This window comes from Monodelphis domestica, chromosome 2 (genome assembly GCF_027887165.1).
Source record: "Monodelphis domestica isolate mMonDom1 chromosome 2, mMonDom1.pri, whole genome shotgun sequence".
NCBI classification, from domain to species: Eukaryota; Metazoa; Chordata; class Mammalia; order Didelphimorphia; family Didelphidae; genus Monodelphis; species Monodelphis domestica.
Window position 1 is genome coordinate 321,695,105 of NC_077228.1, and position 27,211 is coordinate 321,722,315.

At 38.3% G+C, this 27,211-nt stretch overlaps 1 protein-coding gene and 1 pseudogene across 2 annotated transcripts in view; both read left to right on the forward strand.

Moving 5' to 3' along the window:
- LOC130456943 (uncharacterized) overlaps positions 1-25,793 on the forward strand; it is a 148,031-nt pseudogene extending 122,238 nt beyond the window's left edge.
- Positions 25,110-27,211, forward strand: part of OGFRL1 (opioid growth factor receptor like 1) — a 33,335-nt gene continuing 31,233 nt past the window's right edge. The window contains exon 1 of one of the 2 annotated variants that reach the window (XM_001373229.4): positions 25,110-26,254. In XM_001373229.4, the coding sequence (XP_001373266.1) occupies positions 25,997-26,254 (258 nt within the window). In that variant the 5' untranslated portion in view covers positions 25,110-25,996. The remainder of the gene's footprint in view (positions 26,255-27,211) is intronic. The other variant, XM_007484179.3, reaches the window with a different exon arrangement.

A 27,211-nucleotide genomic window follows, 5' to 3' on the forward strand; every position in this document is an offset into this window, starting at 1 on the left:
GAGGGGAAACCCCTCCTGATCTCACAATGTCTCCTATGGCAGCTCATGGGAGGATATGAACAATAAACAAGAGTGGGCTGTTAATTATATAATAGGACAAAGTACCGACTCCCAATAAGCATACGTATCCATCAAAGTACAAAATACAATATGTATCAAACATGGTCAAAAAGGATTATGCAGTCTCAAATCAGAAAATACCTGTCATTTCAATTACCAATCCTCAGGACCCCAGGGAACACAGCTGGAAAGTCTTTCATCTATGTTATTTAGTTCCATTCCCTTAGTTGTAATTATAACCCTTTATAGCATGCTAAATAATTCCTCCCCCTGCTGGATGTTTACACCTTTCAAATATTTATAGATTGTCATCATTCCTTAGTCATCACTTAGAAAAGCAGCATATATTTAGCTCCTCTAATATTTTCTCATAAATCAATTCACTCAATACTGTATTACTTTTCTCAGCTCTCCAATTTTTCCTTTAGCCTTTTGATTGAGTGGCAATCAAAAATAAATGAGACATTTCAGGGGCAATTTCCCCAAAGTTAAGATAGAAGGATTAAAAACTCCTGGCTCAAATCACAATCCCTCATTCATGAGTAGCTCAGACTTTGTCAGTGTTTTTGTCAAATTACACTCAATATTCACAAGTTTTCAAGGTAAGAGATACAAAAATCTCTTTCCCATTGCCATAGAAATGGTGCCACTCATTCCCCTTAACATGTATGTGAATTCATAGACCCACAAAATAAATGGAAGTTACATCCTGAAAGGACCTCAGATAGAGCCAAATTATATGTGCTTATGTCAGATTTAACAAAACTCAGGCCCAAAGAAATTTAAGGACCTGTCTGAGGGCAAATCGCTAATGAATGATGTAGATGTTTTCAATATGTGTTTCTGAAATGTGTTTGGCATTTTGGATTTTGAGTCACATTTCCAACTTATTTGGATCCATCTGTTGTTTTTATTACTCACTGTCCTCATTGATATTAGCAAAACTTCCCAAATTAGTAACATCTGAAAATTTCATTAATGTGTTATTTACATCCTTTTCATTATCACTAATAATGTTAAATTCTTCACTATTGAATTTATAACCATTCATCCTTATTCCTTGTCTAATATCTTTCATCGCATTTTTAGTATGTAAGAATGATTTGTATGCCTTTTAATTATGTATTATGTGAGACTGTATTGTCACCTTTGCAGTACTTCAAAATTTGCAAAGCATTATGGATATAGGTAAGGATATCAATGAACTAGTTAATATTTCTCCATGAACCAAAGCAATATGTTGCTCATAGGACTTTAGAGCTGGAAAAGGTCTTTCAAATGATCTAGTCTAATCTTATTTTGGTCAATGATGAGAAAACTGATGCCCAGGAATGTGAAATTATCCAATGTCACTTTGATACAGATTCATAAATCTGTGATCTCATCAATGTATATCTAGTGCTTTAAGGTTTACAAAGTGTATTGCAAATATTATCTCATTTAATTCACATTAAAATCCTGGGAGATAGGTGCTATTATTATCCCCATTTTACAGATGAGGAAATAGAAGGACCAAGGGGTTAAGTGATTTGCTCAGTCATATAGTGAGGAAGTGTCTGAGACCATATTTGAACCCAGGACCTCTCATCTCTAGGCCTGGCTCTCAATCCACTGAACCACCCACCTGCCCCCTTTCAATGAGTTTTTGAATTACCAATCATTATGAATTTTCAAAGATCATAATATTCCATGATTTGTAATGACAAATATCCTTCTCTGATGATTTATTGTGATTTGAGGTTGACCCTGCATTCTTGAAGGCCATGCTATTGGAGTTCTGGCAAGATCTTTCAAGCCACAAAAGCACCAACAACTCTGACAAGAATGAAAGAGTTCATCATTGGGAAATTGGCCACTAGGTGATAAATTTTCTGGCTATAGTGTCTCATAGAATACCCAAAGTCATACAACCAGTTAATAGCAGATCTATAACCAAGACACTATTCTGAGCTTGTCTCTTCTCAGAATTTATGCATCTTTATATTATTTCCTGGTTTTATTGCTTATTACATGGACAATCTTGGGTGAGTTAGTTAATCTCTTTGTGCCTCAGTTTCCTCATCCATAAAATGAGATTGAACTAGATGGCATCTAATGTTTTTTTTTTCAAACTGATCTTAGTGTAGTGTTTGTCATGTCCTGAGCATCTAGTAAGCATTTTAAACTGATTCATTCATTCAACATATGATCTATAAAATGAGAGGATTCAACTAAAATCCGTAGTTTTCAACTTTTTCATGTAACTCTTATTTCTGTCCTTTTCTCTTATTCTCTTTTGCTATAATAAATGTAGCTGACTCAATATGGAATAAACTCTTTTAATAATAACTGGCATTCAAGCCCTTGAAAGTTTGTAAAATACTTTACATGCACTATCTCCTCTGAGCCTCACAATAGTCTTGTGAAACATCTGTGACAGGTATTATCATCCTCATTTTACAGGTGAAGAAACACTGAGATGTTATGTGACTTATTCATGGTCACACAGCTAGTAAATGTTGGGAAGGATTTCAGTCCAGTTTTTTTCTGATTCTAGAACTCTTGTCTGCTATAGCACCATTCTGTAGAATATAGGATTTTGTGATTAATTTTTAGCATAAACAAAATTTTCACATCTTCCTTAGATCTCTTAAAATCTCTTATTTCATTCATGTCGGTGGTGGTGATGATGATAGCTGGCATTTTTAAAAATACTTTAATTTTGCAAATTGCTTTAAAAATGTTATCTTGTTTCATCCTCAGTACTGTAGGAGTTAGGGGTTATTATTATCACTGTTTTATGGGTGAGGAAACTGAGGTTGATGGTGATGAAGTATCTTCCCAAAGGTGTTTCACCAATGTCTCATGCAAGATTTAAATTCTTGTTCTCCTTGTTCCATCTAAAGCTTTATCCATTGTGTTGCTGAGCTATCTAAATTGATGTGATCCTTCTTTCCCGTAGTACAGAACAAACCTCATGAATTCATGTCTCTTTAACTTGTGTGACTATTTTCTTCCATAAACATTATATAGGAAGTTTACCCACTACTCTGGAGATGTTATAATATCACATGTATAGCAGTGCTTACTATACTCAGTCCATACATCTACTTACCTTCTTGCTTTCTACATCTCTCATCATTCAGTTGTTTCAGTTGTGACCCATTCTTCCTAAATAGCTAGGATTTTCTTGGAAAGATAATAGAGTAGTTTGACATTTCTTTCTCCAGCTTTTTTTTTTTAACAAATGAGGAAACAGAGACAGACAGGGTTAAGTTACTTTCCCAGGGTAACACAGCTAGTAAGTGTCTAAGGTCACATTTGAACTCTTGTCTTTCTGATTTGAGGTTGGATGTACCACGTAGCTGATCCCCTAGAGCTACATATCTAGATGATAACTTTTCTAGAGGCGTCACATGGAAGCCAAGAGACCCCCCAAATGGCCCTTCTGGAACCAGATTAGAATGTAATTGGGAAATGTTTAACAAAATAAGTAAAAATATAATACAACATAGATATTATTAATATGTGGTTTTCTAAATTATTATGTGACTTGCATTTGAGTTTGACATCACTATTTTATACCATGTCTTATGCATGTCATTTTTGTTCATAATACTGCAATTTAGGGGGTAGCTGGGTAGCTCATTGGATTGAGAGCCAGGCCTAGAGATGAGAGGTCCTAGGTTCAAATCTGGCTTCAGACACTTCGCAGCTGTGTGACTCTGGGCAAGACACTTAACCCCCATTGCCTAGCCCTTACTGCTTTTCTGCCTTGGAACCAATACACAGTATTGACACCAAGATGGAAGGTAAGGCTTTAAAAAAAATACTGCGAATTATTTATTCTCATCATTTGGGTCATATCATTTGCAATTTGGGTCATCTATAACTTTAAAGTCTTTATAGATTATGGTTTTCCATAATTTGTAGCCAGGTTGCATAAAGGAGATGCAGTTGGATGCACAGCCTATTAAACTAGTCCATCAGAACATAAATTCTGCAAATATACTGTAGAAGGATGATGAGCTAGAATCAGACTTTAATAGGAGGAAGAGAGAAGGGAAAGGATTATATTTGGGAAATTGTGAAGTGCCTTCAGTGACCTCAAGCTGCTTCCTAAAATAAAAGTACTATTTTTATACCATTAATTCTATGATATACTATGATACAGACTATATACTATAATTAGTTGCCATTTATTATCATGGCTACTGAATATTTATTTGGAAGAAGTGCAGTCTTACTGTTAGAATCAGATTCCTTAAGTATTTATTAGTGGCTGAAAAAATCCATATGAAAAATAAAATTTTAAGGTGTTTTTCTAGTGTATTTGTGACCAAAAAAAAACAACAACAACAAAACACATTGATTCTAATGTAGTCCTTGGCATCCAAAGGAATTTTCATTGACAGTGGTTGTTCCTAGTGTGGGGGGCTGAAAAGATACTTAAAATTCCTGTTTTAAATAACCATTTGCATATTGTCTCCCTCTTTTAGGCTATTATCTAGAGGGCTGGTACTGCCTTTTTGTCTTTCTTTGCATCCACAGTGCTTAGCACAGTGGCTGACGCATAGCAGAAGCTGACTAAATTCTGGTTCCATTGCCTTTTCTGAACATAAGAGGAGAGACAACTTGCAGCCATTTGCTGAACTTTTTGTTATTTATGACTTTTTCTAATACTAATGTTGAAAGTGACAAGGTGAATGATATGGACAGGAATGTCCATGTCAAGAGACAGTGTGGCAACAATGAAGTCAAAAGGACAGAGATTCAAGTCCTGCCTCAGAAATACTGACTCCAGGATCTTGTTTAAGGTGAAGTCACTTAAACTCTAGGTTCCCCAAGCAAACCAAGACTCTAAATTTTAAACAGATGCTGATTTGCATTGTTAGAGGAAATTTCCTTTTTGGGAGTATCAGAATAAATGGTCAACCTAATCCCAAATCATTTATATCATTAATAGCAATTTCCTTAGAACATTCCTGGGAGCTTAGTAGTGAAAGTAATATTAAGCTCATTTTCCAAAGGTGGAAACTGAGGCAGAAAGGTTAAATGATTTGCCTATGTTTATAAAACTAGTAAGCACCAGAGCCAGGATTTTAAACTAGTGTTCGTAGATTGGCTTCAATTTAACCAATAAACATTTATTAAAATGCTTACTAAAGGCTGGACAATTCCAATGCTCTAGGTTCCCAAATATAAATAAATAAAAGAGCCTTCACCATCTTGGATAAAAGCTGCATGCCTACCTGAATCATCCTGCACTTGTGTTGTGCAGAATTAGGACTATTGTGGATTTTTGTTTTCTATTCTATTTTGATCTTTCTATATTGTTATTCGGTCTTTCAATTGTCTGCCTCTTTGTGACCCCTTTTAAGTTTTCTTGACAAAGATTCTTGATTATCTTGCTATTTCCTTTTCCAGTTCATTTCCAGATTAGGAGCCCGAGGTAGACAGAGTTAAGTGATTTGCCCAAGTTCCCACAGATAATAAGTATCAGAGAAAAGATCTGATTCCAGATCCCTAGGTTTCAGGGGGCAGATAGGTAGCAAAATGGATAGATCTCTAGGTTTGGAGTCAGGAAGTTTAAATCTGGCCTCAGACTCTTACTAGTGGTCACTGAACCTTGCCAGCCTCAGTTTCTCCATCTGGAAATGAGCTAGAGAAGGAAATGGCAAACCACTCTAGCATCATTGCCAAGAGAACCCCAAATAAGGTCACAGTCAGACAATTCTGAAAATAACTGAAGACTATAGCTAGTGCTCCTTCTTCTGTACCACCCTTCTTTGTTATACTTTGTATCATTTATTTTGTTAATTCTCTCCATCAAATCTTTATCCCTTTTCAAGGGTTTTAAAAATTCTATTCTTACATTGTGTCCAATGAAATCCTTTTGAAGGTGTCTCCTTTCATCACAATAATGACTCACATTTTGATCAAGATTTATAGCTATCAAAGTCTTGTCTTCACCACATTCCTGTTAAGAAATATTAAGTAATTGTAACAAATATTATCCACACTTTACAGATGAAGTAATGGCAATTTGAGTTTAGAATTTGTGTTTTCCTTTCATTATCATTCATATAGTGCTTTAAGGTTTGAAAAATGCTTTACAGATATTATCTCATTTTATTCTCTTGTCAGCCCTGGGGAAAGAAATAGGTGTTATTATTATCCTGATTTTTAATGCAGATTGGAAAATGAAACAGACAGAATTTAAATGATTTATCTAGAATCCCATAGCTAATAAGTATCTGCTGCAGCATTTGAACTCAGATCTTCCTGATCCTAAGTCCAATGTTCCGTCCACTGACATGTTCAATATCACACACAAACAAGGCTTCAGATTGAAGAACTCAACCTTGGTTCCTTGACCCAGGATTCTCCACTTATTTGCATAGTGTCCTCCCATTCAAAATATATTTGTGAAAATTTAAATGTACACTAAAGATAAATTAGGGAGTCGATTATCCATTTTCCAAAAAGGTATTTCCTTGCTCTTGATTTTTGCAAAACAAGCTAATTAATGTCTGTTGTTACTGTGGTTGCCCAGAAATTCTCTGCCCTTCATTTTGTTTGGGGAATGGGGTGGGAAGAGCTAAGCTCCATTACTATACATTTCAGGAATGAATCTATCCCTAGACTAAAGATTCTATGGCACTTAAAAATTTTTTCCTCATTTACTTCAAATGTTTTTGGAAGTAGCTATATTTGCAGTTTTGAACCTGATAGACTCAATGATCATTCAAACTTTAAAATAAATTGCATGCTCATTAGAAAAGGCACCACTTGCTGGGTAGGTTTTTTTTTTTATCATGCTTTCCTGGAAAACTAGTTGCCATGGCAACCCCTTCAGAAAGCCTCAGGACTGGAAAAGAGGGTGGGCCAAGTCATGCAATGATGAGTAACTGTGGGACAGCCAGATCTTTTGCAATGTCATCAGATTTAGAGGTAGTCCCCCAGCAAGTTCAGGACACTTCTGCAGAGGATTTATGGAACCATTCTAGTACTTTGCATATGTTTTGTATGTACTTATCGATGGCCATAATGTTTCCCACTTCTGCTCCTGGGATATAAACTCTATGAGGCATGAGGGCAGAGATGTCTGTATATCCTTAGCACAGTGCTGGGAATATAGCACATGTCAAATAAATACCTGTTAAATTAAATAAAAAAAGATGAATGACATTACAAATCCAACAAATGGTATAAGTGCCTAAAAAACTATCTTTGCATTGGGACCAAAAGAAATAATAATGATGATGATGATGATGATGATAACTAACACCTATATAGGGCTTACCATGTGCACAAAGCACATTACAATTATTATCTCATTTAAGCCTCATAATAATGCTGCCAGGAAGATATTATTATTAACTCCATTACAGATGGGGCAAGCAGAAGTTAAATAATAATTATAATAATGTTTTTGTTTAGACATTTTCATTTATGTACAACTCTTCATGAGGTCATGAACTTCTTGGCAAAGCTAGTGGAGCAGTGTTTCATTGCCTTCCCCAGCTCATTTTAAAGATGAGGAAACTGAGACAAAGAGGATTAAGAGATTTGCCCAAAGTCACACAATTTGTCTGAAGTTGTATTTGAACTTAGGTCTTCCTGACTCTTCCTGGAACTTTAGCAACTGCATCACCTAGCTGTCCTGACAACACCAATAACAAAAAGAACAATAATAATAGCCAATATTTATATTGTGCTAATGCCAGGTACTATGCAATTATTTCATCTGAGCCTCCAAAGAACTCTGAAAAGTAGGTGCTATTATTATCCCTATTTTATAGATGATGATGATGATGATGATGATAACAACTAACATTAATTTAACACTTTCTGTGCATCAGGCTCTGTTCTAAGAGCTTTCCAATTATCTCATTTGATCCTCACAACAAGACCTCACAATAACTCTGGAAGGTAGGTGCCACTATTATTCCCATTTTATAAATGAGGAACCTGATACAGATAGATATTTAAGTGACTTGCCCAAGATCACATAGCTACTAAGTGTCTGAGGATACATTTGCACTCAGGACTTCCTGATTCCAGCCATGGCACTCTATATGTACCATCTTGAATTAGTCATACTTTTACAGATGAAGTGATACTTCCATGATTAGCACTTCTCCTACTTACTGAGGAAAGCAAGGGGAACTGAATTCTTGCTATCATATACTGTACCTATAGATCATCTCTTCCAGCTTCCTTCCATTCTCCCACTCCACTCCCTAATTCTTTTGTTGATATTATCCAAGACTCCTTTCAACTAATGTGTTCAGTAGCCATTTATATTAAGCCCTGACTAGGTGCCAGCCACTGTATCCATCACTGGAAATACTAAGTCTAAAACAAAATTGCCCCTGCCCTAAGGGAATAAGAGAAAACAGATCCAGTAATCAATCAATCAGTTGGTGTTGTTCTTGTCGTTTGTCCTTTGTTTTCAAAGAGGATCAATTGGCATCATGTGGTCATGTTTGACTTTTGCATGATTTGGATTTAAGTAAGGCAGAGTTACACAAAGTCATCAGCGTTACTCTTTCTTCCAGAATCATTAAAGTCCCATGGCAAGACAAAAGTTGGGATGACTGAAGATAACTCTGGATATAGTAGATGATTTTGGTTTCCTTTTGATGTCTGACCAAGTTTTGAGTGCTCCACTGTGCCTACTTGAAGCTTTCATGGCCCTTGGAAAAAAACTGTTCTTATCCAAGCATTTCAACTGTTAGGAAAGAGGGATACAGGATAAGGGAAAATGAAAAAGTTAACCTGAATAACCTGACTAATTTTGTGGAGAAACTTGGGAGAATTTGGGCTTGAAGATACCTAGGAGGTGATCTAGGTTTCCTTTCAGTGCTGTGGATAACTTGGCTGTGGCAATTTGGCTAAGTTAAACCAAAGTATATAACATCTGGGACTTTGGGTTTTTATCCTAAGAAGCCAACCCCAGGCTTGGGGAAGGACTCAGTCCACTTGTGAGTCCATTCTCATTAGCCCTTTTGGGGACAATTAAGGTTAGTTGATTAAAAATCTAGAATTCTTAGTATAGTTACTCAGATGGTTTTGGGGTTTAGAAAGATCAGAGAGCAGCTGATAAGAAGGGTTTAAAAAGATCAGAAGAGCTTTCTCGTGAGAGGAGTGTAGAAGGTGGGTGGACATAAAGCTCTGTAGAGTCAGGTACATATTGGATATTAACTATTAGTTCCCTAACCTTAATAAGCAAAATAAACTTGTGTTTTCATATAGTCTCAAGGGGTTTGCACTTCATTGGCCCCAGGAAGGTCATTAGGTGGGTTTTTCATCACCAATACATCTGGGTCCTTCTCTATCCACATATCTCTTTTTGGAGGTACCTTTCTTTTTCACAACAAGCAAGCTTTCCCATGCTGGGGAAAGGAAGGGCACATTCTACCAAGGGGAAAGGGGTTAAAAGCTAAGCTATTTTTGCACCTTCCCAAAATACTTTCTTCAGAAGTCCTCTTTTTCTTAGTTGGGTTTTTGACAACTACTTTTATGTGAAATTGCTGTGAGATATTATAAGCTACATGCCATCTATTGGTCCCCATAGTTCAAAAATATTTCCTTTTCCCTCCAATTGTGTCTGCCCTCATGCTTTAAATAGAGAGCTGAGTATGCAAGAATTGCATTATTTTATATTTTGATCATTGTAATGCACTTTTAGTTTTCACCAAAGGCTCAAAAATAACAAGAATCAAAAATAAATTATTCCCTTACAAGAAATTTACTTTGATACTTTGAAATTGCTATGAACATAAACTCTTAGAAAGCAGAGATTGTACTTGTATCCCCAATGGCCAACACATAGTAGGCACTAATGAATGCTAACTGAGTTATTCTGGGTGCTCCCTTGTCAATATAAGTGATAATTCCCTTAGAACTCATGAGTTGCTGTGGTCCCAAAATGTATCACTTGATGGTGAGGCCATACTTAAAGCCTCTCTAATTTTGTTCTAGTCTTTGATGACTCAGGGCCACCTCCATAAAATGAAGTGGCACTGGAATAAAGCCTTTGTAGAAGATTCATGTTAAATTTAAAGATCATGCCATATTTAATGACCTTTTAAATATATAGTACTTCATTCCTGCTATTAAAAATAAATAAAATAAAATATAGTACTTCAGTGCTATTAAATACATGATCTCCCAGTTGACTTCATATGGGAGGTAATGCTATTATTTAGAGACAATATGGGTTAGTGAACATTCTACTACCTCACCAGCTATAGAACCATTCAGATTAAATGGCCCTTAAGGCCCCTTTCCTCTCTAAGATCCAGTGATTTGGTCATTCTTTCTCTTCCTTTCTTCATCGTTATAAAATCAGAAACTTAGATTTTTGTAGTACTACAAAAAGAGCATTTGCTTTATTTCTAATAAATAGTAAAATCATTATCAATGATCCATCAAGTAATAAAAAAAGCATTTACTAAGCACCTTTAGGGTGCTCACATTGTGCTAGACACAGGAAAGTCAAAGACAAAGGTGTATTTTATTAGGAATTGCATTCTAGTCATTAGCAGTCACAGTTTTTAAAATTAAATTTTATTAATTTGCAATTTAATTTTTATTTTTTGAGACTCATAGATCCTATTCTGATAAGGTTTGGCATGGAAGCTTTAACCATTTCTTTCTTCTTACTTGGGCTGGCTTGCCCCTCTTTAGGCACCTGGGGTCCCTGGTTACTAGGGACACCATATGATTGATGGATTTCATGCCTGATTGACTTTACCCTACTTTGGCTCAGAACTCAAGTGATCCACCAGTACCACAGTTTTAAAAAACTGACATTTTTTCCCTCCTACCTCCTTTTCTGACTGAAAAAAGAAAAGGAAAGAAAAAAATAAAACTCCTATAAATTCACATATCAGTCATATTAAAAATATAGATTTCATTCTGCATATTGTGTCTTTTTAAAAAAAAATCCTTACCTTCCATCTTGGATTCAATACTGTGTATTGGTTCCAAGGAAGAAGAGTGGTAAGGGCTAGGCAGTGGGGGTCAAGTGACTTGCCCAGAGTCACACAGCTGGGAAGTGTCTGAGGCTTGATTTGAACCTAGGACCTCTCACTTCTAGGCCTGGCTCTCAATCCACTGAGCTACCCAGCTGCCCCCAACATATTGAGTCTTATTGTTTAGTCATTTCAGACATGTTCAGTTCTTTATGATTCCATTTGGAATTTTCTTGGCAAAAATACTTGAGTGGTTTGCTGTTTCCTTCTCCAACTCATTATACAGATGAGAAAAATAAGACAACAAGAGAAAAGTGACTTGCCTAGGGTCACAAAGCCAGTAGGTGTCTGAGACCAGGTATGAACTCAGGGATATGAGTCCTTCTGGTTTCAGGAGAGCTACTCTATCCAGTATGCCACCTAACTGCCATCTCCTCTCTCTTAGAAAGTGAATTACCAATCACACACAAATACTGCCCCCAAGGGTTTTGTGAAGTTTTTGGCATTATGTCTGTTACATAGGAGTGCTGGTTATTTCCCCCTTCCCTTAATATTTTGGTAACTATATTTTAACATGATTGGTTTCCTTAGTAATACTCTATATTTTATTTTATGCTTAAAAAATAATTTTGAGAAAGGATCCAGAGGCTTCACCATATCATCAAATGGGTCTGTGGCACTCCCCCAAAATGTTTGATAACCTTTGTACTAAATGGACTAAAGTACCTCTAAGGTTCCTTTCAACTCTAAATCTGTTTCTATGAAAATAAAAACAATATTTTATAAGAAGTCTGCGGGGCAAGCCCATTACTGACTAAAGGAGTCATAAAAATTCTCATAGAAGAGGTAGTTTGGGGTTGAGTTTTAATGGGTAGGTGGGAATTTAGCAGGAATGGGACAGGCAGGGTGAAAATGAGGGAGACAATCTAAGCATAGGAAAACGTGAACTGACACTAACCTTAAAAAGAAGACACTAGTTCGGCTTGTCCTAAGAGTGTCATGTATGCCAGGAAATGATAGGAGATAAGATTAGGAAAGCGGTCCTAGATGGTAGAATGATTTGGATGCTAGGTAGGAGAGTTTGAAATTTACTTGTTAGGTGACAGGAAACAACTGAATTTATTTTGAACCATAGATGACTTTGTCTACCCAAGAAAGATTATACTGGAAGATAGCTTAGAAAGAGAAGCTAGAAGTAGAAAGATCTATAAGAAGGTTATTGTAGGAGTACAGGCAGGTGATAATGAGAGTCTTGAACTAAGGTGACAACAATGGAAATAGAGATGAAAGTAAAGATGAGAGAAATATTGGATGCTAATTCAATTCAGTAATAATCATTTATTAGGTGCCTACTATGTGTGAGCTGCTGGGGATGTAAAGGTAAAAACTGAACAATCCTTGTCTTTGTCTTTGATCATGGTCTTATGTAGGATGGGTAGAAGTGGGGTGTTAACAACACATACATTGAAAACTAAAGCAAAGTATTTAATATTGGTTGTGACCATGTTCCAACCCTACCCCCCACCCCCATTCTCTATGGTCTTTGCATTCATATAGAATTGGGGCTGATCATGGGAGATTTATCCCAAAGGCTCTGTTTGCAGAGGTGACTTCTACAAGCCTTGGTATCCAATTGGATGTGAGAAGGGAAAGAGTTGGAGGAATTAAAGTTGGGAAAAGTAAATTTGGGAGAAAGCTACGTTTGGATTTTGACAAGTTGAATTTGGGGATTCCCACATTAGAGATATCTGTAGACAGTCAGTGGTACTAATCAGGAACTCAGAAAAAAAATTAAGGATGGAGAAAAAATTTGGGAGTTATATATGAAGTTGTGGGATTGAATGAGGCTTCCAGAAGAGAGATGTTAGAGAGAAGAGAATCGAGGATAAAGAGACCCTTGAGGTATACCCAAAAGAAGAGGGCCATGAAGAGGATGTGAAGTCTAGAAAGGATTTAGTAAATTAGTAACATATTGATAAGATAAGGAATTTTAGAAAGGTGTCTCTGAAACTGCAGAGTGACTGAGGCAAGAGAGAGAGTTCTGGGCATGAGCTAAGAACTTTGAAGGAGAGAGCTGGCAAAGGACTGACTGTGGGTCTAGGACTTCAGAGGATACAGACCAACTGAGATCTGGCTCTCTGGATCTGCCACAGACAAGAAAGAGAGAAAACTCTGGGATCATCTGCAAGGGTTTTTGCTTTCCTTACTGTGAAATTACACCGAGAAGAACTTGGCAGATCTGCTGTTTGTGAGAGGAGAAAGACGGAAGGCTTGCTTGCCTGAGCTCTGAGTCATCTCAGAGTTAAACTCTGGGAAGTTAGCCTCTGAGACATTGGGCTAACTGACTCTGTTTAGTTGGAGACACTTTTTGCTGTAAATAATTTATTCCCTTATATAAGGACTTAGTTAGATTTAGTCAGATAGCATTTTTATGGGTTTTAGTAAGTGATAAGGAGTTCAGGGTAGCTTCAAGAAGCAAGACTTTGCCATGAGGCAAATTTAGAAAAGCGGGCAGGTATTTAATCTCCCTGTAGTGTTAAGGTTTCCTTGTTTCTAATCCTTACCTTCATACCTTTTAAATACAAATAAATATATATTTTATAGAGAAAATACTCTCCAAGACAGTTTGTGCGCACTGTGCCCAGTGGAGAAGGTCCACAAATTGAACCTCCTTTTAAGGTGAACAACTGAGGTACTACTCTGTAGTCATCAAGCAAAGTATACCTCAGTATATTACCTTAATACTTCATGTATAGCCTTATTATTTCAGAAGTCAAGGAAAAATCCAGAGTATAAAAAGTAAGAGAGGGAAGAGAACTAGGGAAATAAGTAATAATATCTAGCATTTATACCATCCTCTTAATTTGGCAAATTGTCACATTAGTTATCCAATTTGACTTTCACTATTCTTATATCCATTTGATAAATAAGGAAATGGGCTGAGAAAGGTTAAGTGAATTTCCCAGCCTGTGGTGTCTCTGAGGTCAAAGGAAGAGAGTGTCCATTAGTAGAGAATGACTGACAGGGTCAAAAACTGCATAAGGGTGAACACTGGGAAAATATCATTGGACTTAGAGACTAAAAGGTCACTAGTGACCTCCAAGATAGTCGTTTTGGTAAAACAAGTCAGTAAAACAAGGTATTAAGTAGTGAGAATAGACAATGAGGAAGTGGAAGCTTGATGCAAAAGGGGAGCACTTTTTTCAAGAAATTTTTGTTTAATTATTTTTCAGTCATGTCTGACTCTTCCTGCCCCATTTTCGGGATTTTCTTGGCAATGTTACTGAAATGGTTTGCCATATCCTTCTCTAGATTATTTTTTTAACAGATGAAGAAACTGAGACAAACAGGGTAAAGCGATTTGTCCAGGGTCACACAGAAAGTAAGTTTCTGGGACTGGATTTGAACTCAGGACTTCTTTTCTCCAGGCCTGGCACTCTATCTTACCCTTCAATAAATTTAACAGTAAAAAATAAAATAAGAGAAAAAAAGGTAAAGAGACGCATTAGAGAATATCCAGTCTGACATTGGTTTTACAAATTAGCAAACTAGGATGGATCCATATAGGTGGCCATCAAAGGTTACACAAAGAGAAAGTAGCAGTCTCAGGATTAGAACCCAGGTTCTCTGCATATTCTCTGACACATACTGGCCATGCAACCTAGGACAAGTTAGTTAACCCTTCAGAGTTCTAGGCAATTCTCTAATGTTTCTTGTCATTATAACATGTTATCCTTCTATTGTTTTTAAAGGCATAGGTAGAAGGATTAACGAAAAACAGATATTTTTTTTTTCTGTAGACATAAAACTAGATGATGATGGGAGAAATCATGTGGATCATAGAAGGATCACTAAAGAGGGTCATATTAAATGATTTCAATAAGCTTGATGAGAAAGAAAACTGAGTCATATTCCACAAATACTGGGGGCTATAGTGTGATTGCAGGTGAGAAAAGGAGAGTTAGAAAATTGCTAAGCCAAATGAGACAGTTAATTAGAATAGAAGGGTTTTTGAGAAGCTGCCAGATCCCAATTGAGTTTAGAGATCATGACTTTGTAGTGGGTGAAATCTACTAGATTAAAAAACAACAATTATCTTTAGGGAAATGTAGCAGGCTTGAAACAGAAATGAAGGAACTGAAAGATGAGAATTAATCATGGATGGAGGGGGGGATAGTTTGTGTGTGGGGAAGAACAGTGACGTAGGAGTCAAAAGATTTAGGCACAAATATTTCCCCTCTGACCCTTACTATCTCTGTAACCTGGAGATTTCTTCATCTCTAAAATGGAGACAGATGGATTATATGACCTTCAGGTCTCTTCTAGCTCTAAATCTGTGATTTATATAGATGAGAATGAAGGGAAATTCAAGAAGGTAAATAGATAATTAAATAAATATAACATTAGGTAGAGATCAGAATTGTCAATATTGGTATAATTTACTACTTTTCATAGTAATTGATGAATATTAGTTGATTAACTATTCTGATACATATTATTTAAATTCAAGGCTCCCACTCATTCATTTTAAGACTTTATTATTATCTTTTTAAAGCCTTACCTTCTGTCTTAGAATCAATATTGTCTAATGGTTCCAAGGCAGAAAAGTGATAAGGGCTAGGCAATGAGGGGTTAAATGACTTGCCCAAGGCCACACAGCTAGGAAGTGTTTGAGGTCAAATGTGAACCCAGGACTTCACATCTGGCTATCTATCCATTGAGCCACCTACCTGCCCAACCCCACCACCCAGACTTTAAACAGCTATTGCTTGACTATCATAGGGGGAAATCCCTTTACTTTCAAGATATTTGCCAGGAATGAATTCTAAACTTAGTTAGGAATTTAGTCTGTGGGATATCGAATAGGCTCTTTAAACAGAGGTTAATGATAAAAGATGACATCTCTACCTTTTTTGAAGTATATTGAAGTTGTACTAGGTCCGATTCAATGTTTTTAAAATGGTTCAGAAGTAGAAGTATGTCAGTAAAGTTTTAAATGATATTAGTTTGGGAGGTAAAAGTACCAATAATGAAAAATAATTAAAAAATAAAATATCACACTAGACCAATAATAATGCTGGGATATTTGGGGGGCATTAATATCTGAGTGCCTGCTGAAAGCATCTCATCCCTAGTTTTTATTTTATTTTTTCACATTTTAAGTTTTTTACAAGCCCTATAATTATTTCTGGGTTCTAATCAGTACAAACTCCTATGTGATATTCTTAATGAACATGAAGAAATGAACAAACACAATATACAGAAAAGAAACTCAGGCCTGTTTTTTAATGACAGGTAAGTAGTTAAAACATGAAATAATTTATTAAAGGACTAATCTCACTCCGGGTTCATTGGTAGATATAACTGATTTCTTATTTTCAGACAGATTTTACCCCTTACTTTTCTTTTCTTGAGAGTAGGCTTTGCCCAGTGGCACAGTTTTTCCATATACTACATTTTCTAAACATTAAAAACATGTTTCCCTTCAATTTTGCTGTTTGCCTTTTTAGTAGAGAACTTAAATTGAATGTAGTAGGTTATCTTCAGACTATATATTGCTGAAATTGAGCAAATAATGGCTGTGAAATATTCTTGTTCTTTGAATAAGGACTAATATCTAAATATTTATTTTATCATTCTATAAATAGCTCCATTTTCTTATTTGGCTGCCTAGATTTTAGTTGAATAGTTTAAATGTGATGATTACTGAATTCTCATCCTATTGATTTTAACTTATCTTTATCAAGGATTTCACTGTATTTTAATCTAACACTCATAAAGCTTATGATCTTTGTCTGCTCTGCATTATCTATAAATTTGTTTATGGTTAACAGGTACTCCATACTCTCTGTTAGGAAAATATTGAATAAGATTTGATCTAGAACAGGCCTTTGTATGCACAAACTACTCCCCAGGAATAAAATAGGCATTTTCAAATGCCATACTCTCTTTCAGAGTCGTGGGCTACTACTTACTAAGATACTGCTTCAGCATATTAACCAGCAGACTCAGTGACTTGAAGAATTTATATTGCTGCCAAGAGGCATCACATATCCAAGCTAGGAGTTCTCAAATTTGCCGGGGGCTGGAGGGAGCCCCATGGACTACTTCTGCAAAGACCTGGCAGAGTATCTCCTCTCCCCCAACCCTCACCCCCATCCATCTGCTACTCATGAAAGTGAAATGTCATTATGGATAGGTTTGGTGTTGCTTGGTCAGGGAGGTAATCCCTTTTCTCCATCATTGAACAATTAAAAGCAAAAAGGAAAATTATTAACTCATTCCACAAGTACAGAAACAAGATACATAGTCGTAAGAAAATAAGAAATTCAGTCATGACCTTTCCAGATGACCTTTCCAGACTCTGTAATTATAAGTAACAAGAATGAGACAATGACTCACTTAGTAACTGTCTGATAGGAACACCAGATACATCATGGTACAGTGGGAAGAATGCTGTCTATGGAAAATGAGCGCCAGGGTTCAAATCTTATCTTTGCTACTTATTATCTAACTTTATCTCTTTGAGCCTCATTTTCTCATCTGTTCTCATCCTTTCCTCCCACTCCAACCTGATGATTCTAGATCAATGATCCTATGATTCTCTCTCCTGGGACTCAATTTATTCATCTTTAATATGAAGGAGTTGAACTAGATCCTCTCTGAGGTCCCAGGTCCCTTTCAGATTTAGGGTTATGATTCTGTGATTCCCTTTCTTGAGCCTCAGTTTCTTCATTTGTAAATTGAAGGTGTTGGACTAGATGACCTTCAAGTTCTCTTTTGGTTCTAGGATTATGGTCATACATCTGATAAATTCATCACAGTTCACCCAAACTTGTCTGTCCTGTATCATGCTTGTTCATGCCCTTCCATAAATCCTACCTATATGTCTACCTGGGCTAGAAATCTACTTTTAGTTCTCTTGATATTTTCTGGATAACAATGGAACACTAAACTTTCTTGTATGGTATCTAAGGGTCCTGACTCACAACAAATCCCACATACATAGCAAGCTATGTTAAAAGGCTCATATGATCAGAGATTTCAAACTGGAAGGAAACTCCTGTACCCTCCTTTTACATATGAGGTATATAATAGTTAAGTGATTTGCCCTAGGTTCCACAGTTAGTAAATGGTGGAGGTGGGATATGAATTCATGTTGAAGAAAAAGAAAAGTCTTACATTAGATACTAACAAATGTATCATTATTGGACTTTTGAAAAATTTCCCTTGATAGTCTTTCAGACTTTCCCAAACAAATGTAGGAAAGTTAAAAAAAACCAGAGGGAATTTTTTTTTAATTCTGGTAATATGTTGTAACTTATTTATTACATTGTTCACTATTACAGTGAAATCACTTAACATTTACATCTTAGGTCCCTTCTAAGGAAGTAGAGATATTAATGTACCAGGAGGACTTCATCATAAGACAGTCAAAAGGCCCTTAAATACAGAAGTATTATTCTCATGGTAGCAAAAATTCACAATACATTCATAGAATTATAGAATTGGAAAAAAAGAGACCACCCAGAGTTATCACTCATGGTGTCTGAATCCAGAGAACTAGTGCACTGGGGACAAGCTTAATGCCCAGAGCTTCAATTTTGAATTATTTGATTTTTGTGGAGAAAACAAAGTTACATCTATAATCATGTTACTTTGAGTTATGTTATTCAAGGTGGCGGCCCTCCAGGTACTTGGCCTAAAAAGAGGACAGCTTTATTTGCAAAGATAGTAGAAAAGAGAATGATTAGTTGAAATAATTATCTATAAATTTGCACACACACATACAAACACATGTATGCATGGACACACACACAAGGCTTAGAGATGCTGAAATTGCCAGCATCTCAGTATATTCAGAACATATGGTCTGGTATGATCAGAGCAAGGTTAGGTATATTTCTATGAGCATTTCCTATTCCTCTATCTAATAACAGGCATAGCTGCCTTTCTTAAATGCCAGTTTCTGCAGTTTGGGGGCAACTTCCTGCAATTATGTTCACATATATTCTATTATAGTTGTTTTTATAAAAGATGTTTGAGGAATTCATAGAACTGGATTCTCACCTTACTAACACCCTTCTCTGAAAGGCTGTTGCATCAGGGAGTGGTGGTATTATTGCCCCGTCTTTCTTAAGAATCTCTCTTATTTCAGTCTTGGTTTACCTTTGGATGCCCATCCTGTGTACCTAGAGTCTATTTTCTGAAAGAAATGGCCTACTTATGATCTTTCAACTGAATATTTCTACAAATGGCTCTTTTTTTTTAACCCATTCATCCCCATACACCAATTTAATCTTATATATCCAAGGTATTCAATTTAGTTTGACAAACATAGTATTAATGTATTTTATATTCACTATGTTCATGGCATTCTCCTAGATGGTTGGAATATCAAGATGAAAAATGAGACATTTTCTACTTTCAAAGGATTTATCATCCAACCACCACTTTTATGATGAGAAATATAGTTTCTTAAAACATCCCACTCCACTTTTGGATAGCTCTAACTGGGGAACATTTTAGGTATGAGGGACAGTCGGTGAAAAGTCAGAAAGCTGTAATAATGAATGTAGGCCAGTGTAACTAGATTATAGAGAGATGTAAGACAGGTAAGAAGTCTGAAGAGGTTGGAAGGGGTCGAGTTGTGAAGAAATTTAAAGGCCAAACACAGCATCTTGTATTTGGCAGACAATTGAAGACAATAGGCAACCACTGAAGTTTACTAAGTAGTAAGTTATATAGCATGATCAGATTTGTGCCTTGTGAAGATTATTTAGCAGCTGAGTAGAAAATGGACTAGAACAGGGACAGGCTTGAGGCAGACAGAGCAACCAAAAGGCTATATTGCCTGGTCTCAGACCCAACATACCAAGCTGGCCATTGTAATATCAAGTTGCCTTCCCCAACTCTCCCTCTGAAAAGTTATCAAATTTACACTATCAATTCCTAAAAAGAACATGTTTGTCAATAATCTTCTGCCTACAGTTGCCATTCTCTCGGATTTATTTGTCTAAGACACTCCTCCTGGGTTATTCCCACAGTACAATTGTGTTGTCTTCTCTTATTAAAAAGTAAGTTCCTTGACTATTTGTTTCCTCAATGATGCTTTTTCTTTCCTTCAGTTACTCATTCTTTTATGATACACTTTAGTTCTTCTTTGTTGTTTCTTTTATATTCCTATTATGCATTGCAGCTTCCTCATCACAAGATTGCATTTATTCATCCTTCTTTCCTTGCAAGACTCTGAAACTTAGCTTAAAAAGAAAAAGAAAATTTTATTAATTTAGAAGGTAATGTTGAATCTGGCCAGGAGGATAGCATAGGAGGAAAAGCTGCCTCCTAGAGGACATCAAATCTGGGGTCTTTATACTTGTTCCAACAGTTGATACATGAGTATGTACTCAGGCACAGTGGTGGTGGTGCTGGGAAGGTTTGCCTAAAGACATAGGGGGTGACCCTTATAGTTTAGGGGATAGATGGGTGTCTTAGATACAACCAGATGGCATAGCCTGAAGGTATATCTCTCTGTCCATTTCAAATGTAAAGGACAATGCAAGAAGAATATTCTTCTCAGGGTCTTATGAGGAGTCACAAGAATGTAAGGGAGCAAAGGAATTTCCTGATTATAGTTTGCCTGCAATACTCCTGTGATTTGGGGTATAATGGCCCATGCCATCACGCCCCTCTCCAAATCTAGGGTAAAGGGGCAATGGTCTTGGCATTCTGTAGCTTCTTTATAGCTGGGAATGGTTGTAGAGCTGTCCCTGCCCATCCTCAGGAGAGAGAAAGTATTGGCTATAGGCATCATCCAGGGGTTCAGGCTGGAAAGGTTGCAAGGGTTTCAATGACATCTCAGTGGCTCCCATGAACACTTTCACTCTAGAAGCAACTAGAGAAGTGACAATGTTACAAATACAAAGTTCACATATCAAGATGCTTCCCAATTATCAGGATGATAGGAATAAAAGGGGAAAGTAAAGAATATAATCAGGATATCCAGGAGGACAGACAAGCAAGGATACAGTTTCCTTAGGTATAAACTATCCAAGTGGACACCTCATGTAACTCTTGGACACATACCTCCACTTCGTGGGAGTTATTGATATAGACACAACAAGAAGTATTCTGAACCATACAAACTCCACCTTCTGCTGCCAACAGATAGTTTAAGGCAATTCTATTGTCCATCACCAAATTTTACAGGAAGTCCAAAGACTCCCAAAGATCCTCAAGACCCATAGCTGTCACATTGGAATTCTCCCAATTGCTGCAGTCATGTTGGTCAGTGTAGTCTTATGGCTGAAGTGCCATGCCCAAGGGACTGTCAGTGCTATGGTCTTCTGAAACCACTAGAGGAAATTATCCCAAGAGCTCCCCTTTACCCTTTGTCCTTCAGTGAGATAAGGGGTTAGGGAATTCTGGTATAAAAATATTTTGAGGTCCAGGAAGCCCAAAGTGCATTTCCTGTAGCTGATGTAGGGGCTAAGACAGGATGTAGTTAAAACTACTGATTTAAAAGATTCTTCAGGTGACCACCCTGGGACATAAAATAGGGCACTGATCTGAGAGGATAGGGACACCATGTGGTGGCCCAGATGAACCTGTACCCTGCAGGGGAAGTAAGGGGCATGCTCTAAGGTATCTCACATGGGAGTAGCCAAAACTAGAGTGGATGTGAATCTCCTGGAAGCCTCAAGTCTTGGGTAAGCCTTAGAGGCATGGGCTAGACACCCTGGGATTCTCTCCGCCTTTGGGGTGTTTCATACACACCCATCTGTCAGAGGGACCAAGCTTCTGCTACTGCTTCCCCAAGTTGAAACAGGGAATTATCTGTCTGTCTGGCATGCATAATTTAAAACACAGGAGAAGATCCAGAACATTAGGAGAGGAATACTTATGGGTCAGGTAGTTAAGGGTTAAAGCAACAGAAGGATTAAAATACCCTGGAGGGAGGAGGAGTGGACTACTTATTCTAAAGTGTCCTTTCATTGATTTTTTTCATGGAAAGAGGAATTTGTGTCTTCTGTTTCCCCTCCACCACCTGTTTCTGGGGAAATAAAGGGTTTAATATGAGAGCAACAAAAGGATCTCCTACTTTTTGCAAGGTGGCTGGTGGGTGAAATCTATTTGCCAATCTTTCCCAGGTGATTCCCCTCTCCTTTGGGCTTAAGTAGGGAAAGTCTCCTTCCTTCCTCTTCCCTTTTATTTTATTTTCTTCTTTCTTTTTTGCTGTCCACTAAAATTTTCAGATCTTTGTGACATGTTTTAAATATTATTGCACTCTAAACAATTCTAGCCTCTCAGTTGTAGATAAACCTAAGAATACAATTTCTTCTGCAAATATGGAATTTATTAAAGCTGTTGACAAATAACTACCTTTGTCCTAGCCAAGATACTATCATCCCACACTTAGATTAACACTGACTTAAACCCCATTCAATTTTTCTCTGTACAATTCATTGTATACATTAATACAAAATTAATGTTATCAAGACACCATTTCAATCATACCCATCCTTTGCTTCTGAACTTACAATAGTGCTTTTAGTGTATATAGATTCAACTATAAACTTCAAAGTCTGACATTCAAAAGTCTTCTCAATCTCAATAGGTCCCATGGTACCTATTTAACCATATTTCCCTTACTGTAGTCAGGTTTGGCTTTCTTCCTACTATACTCATATGCCATACTTTTTACCATCTTGTCTTTGCTGATGCTATTCCCTTCACCTAAAAGGTCCTCTTATTTTCTCTTATTCAAATTCTACTATTCTTAAAAAAAAAAAAACAACAGGATTCTTATCCTTTCCTTGTCATAAGAAACTCCTTGTTAGAAAACTCCTTTTCCCATTTGAAGTCAATAGGTCTTCAACTTATAGTTAGTTACCTGAAGCATTAAGAGGTTAAGTGACATGCCCAGGAACATACAATTATGTGAAAGGAAGATGGGACTATAACCCAGGTGCTCTTGACTCCAAGGATGCCGCAAAATTCAGCTGCTCCTTAGTGAATGCACAGGCAAATGCATGCAAAGCATTATAAGAGATTTATGGTGGATGTTTGGGAATATAAGGAAAGGAAATGATACTGAGCTGAGTCTTTGAAGGAGAAGACATGCCATTTAATGGAGATGGGTTAGGGAAGAAGTCTATTTCAGTCATAAGATTCTTTGTATGTATGTGTTCACATGTGGAGGAAGGAATTGGTTATAGCATAACTGTCATATAAGATAGTATTATAAAATAAAGATGAAAAGGTAGGATAGAATTAATTTGTAGAAGGACTTAAAGAAGAATGACAGGCCAAGTTCTCCATTCTGTGGGCAAAGAGCCATGGAGTGTTGTGGTTAGGTCCCTGCTGTGGCAATAAAATCATATGAATTTCATAATTTCTATCTATTTTCCATTTTAAAATGGGATATGGAGTAGGGAGTCTTGAGTTTTTAATTCATATTTCAACACAAATTATTTCTGGAGAGTAAAGGAGGAAATTATCTGGTTATAGTCTATAACAGTATCTTCCAAAGCAGGGAAAGGGATAGTAGTGGACTTGCTCCATGGAGTATATGATCAACCAATCAGAGGGTGGCAAGACAGATAGCATCCCACTCTCTCTTTGCTAACCAATTGATAGCCAATCCTGGGGTTTGTCTCCAATATAATCATAGCCTGTCTTTATGTTTTAACAACCTCTGGTATGTGAGTTTTCTCTTCTCCCTTCTGAGTCTGGCTAGGCATCTCAGGTCAATCATAACCAAAACTGACTTCTACAGGCACAGATGAGTTAGAATCTGAATCACATATCTCATTAAATTATGTTTCTACAGCTCCTTCCAATCTACCCATCTTCCAAATTTCAGAGGCAATATGATCCTTCTAGTCACCCAGGTTTTCACATTTATATCATCTTTGACTCAACTTTCCTTCAATGTGACACACCTAAATTGTGCCCAATTTTTTTTAAATTTCCATGTCTCTTATAAATCTTCTGATCATTCATAAGGCTGCCACTCAAGTTCAGACCCTTGTCACCTCTCACCTCTACTGTTGCCATAACCTCTCATTTTATCACCTTCTCTTAAGCTTCTAATGCATTCTTAGGATGGCATAGCAGATAGGGAGAGGGACTTGCAATCAGGAAGATTCAAGTTCACAGCTTCCCTTGGACATTCTGGGTATGTGAACCTGGGCAAGTTGCCTAATTACTCTCAGCTCTAGTTGCCTAAATTGCAAAAAGGGGATAATAGTAGAACCTAGTTTACAGGGTTGTGAAGATCTAAAATATTATATAAATGCTCATTATAACAATTATTATTGTTGTTATTAATTTTCCACCAACTGCTAAAATGACTTCTATAAAAGGCAAGTCAGATCCTATCACTTACCTACTCATTTAACTTCAATCATTTCCTATTGACTTAAGGATCAACTAATACTAATTATTTTCTAATCTTTTTGCAAATTTTCTTTGTGTAAGTTGGATAATAAATAAAATTATTAGTATAGCAGTACATATAAAACATTTTTATAAATAATTAAACATATACATTTGAGAGTATTTGATCAAAAATATCTTGCTGATGGAGCAGAGGCTCAAAAAAGACTGGAGACTGGTCTACAGTGCAATAGAGCTAGTAGAATACGAGTTCTAAGGGCAGGGATCTTTTTTTGTTTTTTGCCTTTCTTGTTATCTTCAGTGCTTAGTATAATGTCAGATACAGTGGGATTGAAAACAGTAAAGATTAGAAGGAATTCTGAAGGAACAGGCTTATTTTAATATTGTTCTTTCCATATGTATACACCATCTAGGCTTCATTCATGAACACACACATACACACACCTATCTGGTACACAGGTAGAGATGAGCATAATACAAACTGCAAAGTTTTGAGTTTATCTGGATTCGAGGCATAAGAGGAAGGAGTTTGCAGGAGGAAAGAAATTCTGTAACTACCCTAACATGTATCAGTTGTAATTTGGCTTTTGCAATTTTATGACTGTGGGACCCCATTAGTTTTTGTCTTCTTCTTGCTGCAGCTAATTTATCTTCTCCTAGAGAAGCAGCAAGAGGGGGAGGGAAGTGTAGACAATAAATGTCTGATGATAGAGCAACTCCCCAGAGATTAGATCCTGGGAGAACTCTGACCACGTCAGTCTGTCGGCTCATAGAAAGGGGGTATAAGTCTCATTCTTGACTCTGCAGCCAGTTTGGGACACAAAGAGGTGGGGGTAGGTGGGACAACCCGAAACAACCAGGAAGGAGGAGCTCTGGCTTCAAGTACCCATTCCCACCCCAGAAGCTAGGTAGGCAAAAAGGCAAAGTAGGGCCTAGTAGCCCAGGCTGAAACGTGGGGGGGTTAAAAAAATGCCATCTCCTAGCTACTGAGAGGTGACATCTCCGGGCTCTGGAGAAAAAGGCTCTGGCCAGTCTTCGCTGCCCCTTCCTCTGTGGCTCTGGCCAGCACCGGGCCTCTTGTCCATGGGGAGGAGAAGGTATCAGATGGGCGGGTTTAAGCGTTTGCGGTGGAAATCCCGAGGCCGCCTGCTCCTCCCTGTGAGTGTGTGTGTCTGCCTCTCTCTGCACTGAAGCAGCAGCGGCGGCGGTGGCAGAGGCAGCGGGAGCAGCAGCAGCCGCGACATCGGTAGGATTGGACCTGAGCATAGGTGCGGTGGTGGTGGCAGCTGCCCTGTGCTCTACAGGAGGCCCATACGCCCCGTCCCAGGCCGCCCCCAGACTCCCAGCGTTGCCATGCTCGGGCCCTAGCCCCTGCCCCGAGTCCCCCTTTCCCCCGTTCCTCCCCCAGCTTTCCTTCAGCTCTTTGCTTCCCTGGGGGCAGCGGCCAGGGCCGCGTGCGTGAGCTGGGGTGGCTGCCGCTGTCTCCAGCCCCGCAGCCCCCTGCCCTATCCCTCGGCCCACCTCTGCCACCACCTCCCTCTGCAACCTCCGCCTCGGTCGCCGTTTCTTCAATGGGCAATCTGCTAAGCGGGACCAGTTTCAAGGAGCCCACCACTGTGGAGGACTGCGACTCCACCTGGCAGACGGACTCCGAGCCGGAGCCGGACGAGGAGGAGGACGGCCGAGACGGCAGCGGCCCCGGCAGCCGCGAGGGCCCGGGGCAGGAGCCCGAGCAACCGGCGGGGCCATCTCCCCGGGCCAGCCTGCGGCTAGAAGACAGCACAGGCGCACCTGAGGGAGACACGGACGCCGCCGGTAGCAAGGAGCAGGTACGCCTGAGAACCTGCCTGGGAGCAGGGGCTGGGGGAAGGTGCTAGGTCCGCTCCAGTCCAAATCAGTGCCATCCCTCTGTGACCTCCCTCCAGCCGTGACCTCCCTAACGCTCCCCCTGCTTCCTCCTGGAGGAATTGAGAACGTCTCTGTCCCCGAGTGGACCACTTGGCTCTGCTACCCCAGCCTGGTGAAGGAGGGAGGGAGGACTTGGTGGGAGGATGAAGGAAGAAAATGTTTCCCCATCCAGTGTTCTAATCTGGATGCATTTTTTTTTTTGCCGGGGGGGGGGGGGTGTGGAGGTGGGGGGAGTTGGGGAGACCACTTTAAGCTACATTTCTCCCTGCCTGTTTTCCGCAAAACAGTGTCCAGTCCAGGGGTTCTTTTCTCCCCCTGGCATGCTCTTCTCTGAATCACCAGGAAGTTGAGGGGAGCCCTGCAATTGCAGGCAGGTTGAGAAGTAGGCGTGTAGCTATGGTTGTGGCTGGAGGCCCAGGCCCGCTGCACATCTGTGCCCATGAATTGTGTTGTATGAGGAAGTTCTTCCAAAGATATACCCTAACTTGGTTAGTGCTTTCCCTGCACCTGGAGGAAAGGAGAAAGCGGAAGAACAGTGAAGGGCCAGTCTTGGTTAGCTAAAAATAGAAGGCTATGAAAGCTATTCACACTTGTGGAAATTCTCTTCATTTGGAATGGGCTGACCTTTATATATTACTTTAAGGCTTAACCAAAAGGCTTCCTTGTCCCTAACCCTATATAGTGGAGTCATTAGCAGTGCTAATCTCTCCATTTTACAAAGGTTTGGAGGGAATGCTCAAGGTCACAAGGGCTAGTAAGTGGAAGGACTGAAACTTCTGATCCCTAAGTTGAGTGTTCTTTCCATTGCTCCTTTCTCCTTCAGTTAGGAATAATAACCAAACCGTTTCTAATATTTCTTTACTTCAAGTTAAAATACT